The following is a 4,752-nucleotide window of genomic DNA, read 5'->3' as shown; positions in this document are numbered from 1 at the left end:
TTTATTCACAGTGTCATTTACAGGCGCCCCAATGGGGAACTGGGGTCCCTAGAAGGTGGGAACAGCGGGAACGGCTTCCCGGGCTGGGGGTTGGACCCGCTCCCGCTCCTGCGGAGTCCCCGCCGGCCCCACCTCGTCCCGCCCCCGGCGGCCCTTGCCGATGGCCAGGCGGGGCCGGCCGCGGTCCAGGCCGTCCAGGAGGGCGCAGGCCTGGCAGAGCGCGCGGCTGGCCAGCGCCCCGCAGCGGGAGCAGGCGCCGGCGGGCGGGGGCCGGGCGGCCGGGGCCAGCGCCAGGCGCTCGGCCGAGTGCACCAGGTCCAGCACCGCCGACGGCCGCGCCGCCTCCAGCAGCTTGAGCAGGTCGCGCGCGTGGCCGCGGAAGGCCTCGGGCGCGTACACGCACTCCTCGGAGAAGTAGTCCAGGCGGCGGAAGTGCGCGTACAGCACCACCTCCTTCTGCGAGGCCAGCTGCAGCGGGCGGCAGCGCGGCAGGGCGCCCCCCTCGCCCGGGGAGCCCAGGCCCCCGCCCCGGGCCAGCCGGCCCGCGTCGCCCCGCAGGAAGTTCATGAGCACCGTCTCCGCCATGTCGTCCGCGTTGTGGCCTGGGGGAGAGACGGGGAGCCGGTCAGAGAGGGCGCAGGGGGCGCTGCCGGTCATGGGGACCCGGGGGCACGGGGGTGGGGGACAGAAGGTGGACACGGTGAGAAACGGAGAGGACAGGCCCCCATGGAGCCACGTGGGGTGCCCTCACTGTCACCCACCTACCGGGCCAGGCAGCCCTGTGCTAGGTGCCCCTGGCGGAGGGAGTGAAGGTGCTTTAAGCTACAGATGTCGTCCCAGCCTCAGTGTCAAGTGCACTCGGGCTGCACAGGGACCCTCAAACGGCACTTTATGGAGATTCTCAACAGGCTGTTGACACACGTGGCCCTGGGACGGCAGATCGCGGAGAAAGTGACTGCACGACAGTTACCCTTGAAGCTAAATGCCTCCTGACTGTGCACTTTGTCATCCTACACTTTTCTATGCAGTGAAACCCGGGCCTTCTGAGGGCTTCGCCCTCGGCCCACATCCTCTCCGCAGGGCCGCTGCATGAGCTGCTTCCTTGGCTCAGACACCTCTCCCAACCTCTGTTCGCCCTTCACCTCTTCACCTGGTTACCCGCGCAGCCTTCAGGTCTCGCTCACTCCGCAACGCTTCCTCACTCCCCGCCTCTCTCCCTCCTCTAGGTCCTCCTGCTGCAAACTCGCAACGCGTGCTTTTCCTTGGTAGCGCCTGTCAGGCTGTGATTATGTGAGAACCGGGCGGGAGCAGACTGTGCACCGTAACAGCGAACGTTTGTATCAGGTTCACTGCTTTTCCGCCTCTGGTCTAAGCGCTTCACGCATAGCTCACCCAACGCCCAGCATCTCCGGGACCCAGGCGTTATTAACATCCCCGATTTACAAGAGAGGAAACCGAGGCTAGGTACTCAGCCGGAGGCTACATGGCTTGCATCTGGCGCATAGTAAATGGTCAATGATTACTTGTTGAAGGGATGACTGGGAGGGAGTAAGAGAGAATGAGAGAGACACAGTTACGTTTCAGACTACAGAGGGGAGACACCCCTGCACACCCTTCCTTTTGTGAGGGAAAACTATAGAATGTCATTTTTATTATTTTTAAATATATTTTTATTGATTTCAGAGAGGAAGGGAGAGGGAGAGAGAAATAGAAACATCAATGATGAGAGAAAATCATTGATCGGCTGCCTCCTTGCAGGCCTCCTACTGGGGATGAAGCCCACAACCCAGGCATATGCCCTTGACCAGAATCAAACCTGGGACCCTTCAGTCCGCAGGCTGAGGCTCTATCTACTGAGCCAAACCAGCCAGGGCTAGAATGTCATTTTTAAAATGCAGAGAACCACGGCCCTAGGCCCTAAGGGTACCCCTCCAGCCCTCTATTCGCCACTGTGTGTGTGCACCAAGGTGATGGCCGTGGCTCTAAAGCTCGCCAGGCCTCCTCTGCCCCTTCCCGGGGATGCGCACATACCAGGCCCTGAACCTTCTGGGGTACGCATAGCCCTTTTACTGAGACCCTCCAGGGTCTCCTTTTTACTTCTTGGGCATGCGCCTCAGCCCCTGTCAGTGCTGCCCTCGCCTGCGCATGCGCCTTTCAGCTCACAGGCCTTCCTCCTGCCACGCATGCGCTCACCGGGCACTACGTGCGTGGCTCCCACGAGGCGAGCCCCTTCCTCCAGCGCCCGCCGCCGCAGCACCCCGCAGAAGGTGCAGCAGGAGCGGCTGCGGCCGGTGGCCGTGCTGCGGGCCACAGCGTCCATCGTCCTGCCCCCGAAGAGGTCAGCGTAGGCCACGACGGTGAGCGGCAGCTCCCAGCGCGCCGCCTGGCGCCCCACGGCTCCGGCAGCAGGTGGCCCGCGACCACAGTGTGCAGCACCTTGGCCTTGAAGGCGGCGCAGAAGCCGGAGCGCGGGCGGAGGGCGGCGTGGGCCTTGTGGCAGGAGGCGCACTGCGGGGCCGGCATCGCGGGGTCTGGATGGGTGAAAGGGGTCCGCTTCTCCTGGTCTAGAAGAGAAGGGAGGCAGGTTACAAGTGGGTTCTGGATTGTTGGGTTGTTGCCTCCGCTTTCTGGAACATTTCCCTGTGCAGGCTCAGCACCTTCAAATCTCAGATGAAGCTTTCACTCATCCATCCATCCATCCATCCATCCATCCATTAATTCATTCAACAAATACCAGCTCAGTGGATCCTAGGTACTGGGGTCACAGCAGTGAACAAACAGGAAAGGTTGCAGGCACTCAGTTCTCGTGGAGGAGCCAACACACAGATAAGCAAGAAATAACCTCCATACTTGACAAATAATGAGGAGTGATATGAAGGAACTGTCATCTGAGATGAAGCCAGAAGGACAAGAAGGAGTCAGGCATTTGCTCAGGATGGAAGAATGTTCCGGAGTTAATAACAAATGCAAAGGACCTGAAGGGTCCGGCCTGTCTGTGTTCAGTTGGTTGGAGAGTGTGTTGTAGCTGAACAGGAGAGGGTCAGGGCCTTGGAGGTTGTCAGGATAAGCTTGGGTTTTCTCTTAATGAGATAGGAATCACTGGATGGTCTTAAGCTGTATAGTGATAGATAGATATATATATTTCAGAGATGGAGAGTTAGAAACATCAATGGTGAGAGAGAATAGTTGATCAGCTGCCTCCTGCACGCCCCCTACTGGGGATGGAGCCCACAACATGGGCACATGTCCTGACCGGGAATCTAACCTTGACCTCCTGGTTCATAGGTTAATGCTCAACCACCGCGCCACGCAGGCTGGCTGGAGTGATTTATGTTTTAACAGGATCCCTCAGGCTGCTGTGTGTGAAGACAGGGCCGAGGGTGGAGAGTGGCGAGCGCAGACCAGTGAGGAGGCTCCTGCAATGATCCAGGTGGGCAACAATGGGGGCTCGGAGCAGAGGGGAGGCAGTGCAAGTAGAGAGAAGTGGTCGGCCTCTGGATCTCTTCTGGAAACAGAGCAGATGGGACTCACAAGACATGGTTGGGGGAGAGAAGTGGATGAGAGACACAGAGGACTCGGGACAACTCCAAGGTTTTGGCTTGAACAATTGGAAGGACCATTTAGTGGGTAAGAGGTGAGGGATGGGGAAGAATGGGGGGGGGGAGGGGGAAGAAACTGTGAGAGGGTTAGGTTTAAGGCAGAGAATCTGGAATCTCATTTGAGCATAGGAGAGTTGAGGTCCTTTGCTCTGGAAGTCTTTCCTGAACCCTGGGCTGGGTCTGGTGCCTCCTCTAGGCGGCGGTACTGAGAGTGCCCTCGAACCGCACCCAGCTTGGGTGGTGGAAACAAGCGTCAGACCAGGCTGCTGAGTCTAAAGCGGGTCCCCGGGAGACGGGCATTGGGGGATCACGGAGAGGAGAGCGATCTCTGCAGGCATGACTACCGGAATGCGTGGGAGAGAAACATGGAGACCACCAACTTCTACTTGGCAGCGAGACAAAGGGCCGAGTCCAGCCAGTCACTCACCAGAGCAGAACCCGCGCTGGTAGGTCCAGGCTCGCAGAAAACGCGGAAGTGGGTAACCAGACTGCAACTCCCAGAAGGCTTCAGCTCTACCCGCCTACGACTCCCAGGTGCCCGTGCGGCGGTTCAGCCCGAAGCGCGCGCTTTTCTCGGTCAAACTAAGCCTACAACTCCCTGTGAGCTTCGCGCGCTGACGTCACTAGCCCCGCCCACCGCCTTCAGAATGCTCCAGGCGGGTCCGCCCCACTTTGGGCCTGAGCCAGGAGCGGGAGCGGGCATTTGCGCTCTGTGTTCTGTGCAGTTTATTCCGAAGACGGAGAGGATGTTTTTTCAGATTTCATGCTTTCTTGGGAGTATGATAGAGTTTGCGGTTGGGGAGGCTTCCGGGTGGGGGAGAAATGGGTGGGTTGCGACAGGGAGAGGTAGCGCTTGCGCTGGACAGGTTCCGGGGGGATACAGGGTGCGCACCCACGCGGGGTGGCAGTTGGGAGCGTGCGGGGAGCGGATAGGGTCCGGTTCACGGTTCTCGAGCTGCGGGATCGGGACATGGATCCGGTTAGCGGTTATGCGCAGGTGTGGTCCGTAACCAGTGCGCACGCCTTCTGTCCGGTGGCGTTGAAGGCAGAGCTCGGGATGAGGACAGGTGAGACCCGTGAAACGGAGGGTTCCCGGGGACACAAGCCCCCAAAACCAAAAAACACGGAGGGCCTCCTCAGATCCAAGCCCCCT

The 4,752-nt window shown here is 59.8% G+C and overlaps 1 protein-coding gene across 1 annotated transcript; it reads right to left on the bottom strand.

The window, feature by feature from the left end:
- LOC129147813 (cytoplasmic tRNA 2-thiolation protein 1-like) lies at positions 1 to 4,062 on the bottom strand. Its single transcript, XM_054711314.1, is given in 4 exon segments — positions 1 to 602; positions 2,194 to 2,400; positions 2,403 to 2,564; positions 4,027 to 4,062. Coding segments are annotated over 3 exon segments (882 nt in total). The 5' UTR covers positions 2,524 to 2,564; positions 4,027 to 4,062; the 3' UTR covers positions 1 to 48.
- Between the last annotated feature and the right edge of the window lie 690 nt (positions 4,063 to 4,752).

This window comes from Eptesicus fuscus, chromosome 21 (assembly GCF_027574615.1).
Source record: "Eptesicus fuscus isolate TK198812 chromosome 21, DD_ASM_mEF_20220401, whole genome shotgun sequence".
In the NCBI taxonomy this organism is placed as follows: domain Eukaryota; kingdom Metazoa; phylum Chordata; class Mammalia; order Chiroptera; family Vespertilionidae; genus Eptesicus; species Eptesicus fuscus.
The sequence above is the reverse complement of the archived record's forward strand: the minus strand, read 5'-3'. Positions and strand labels throughout refer to the sequence as shown.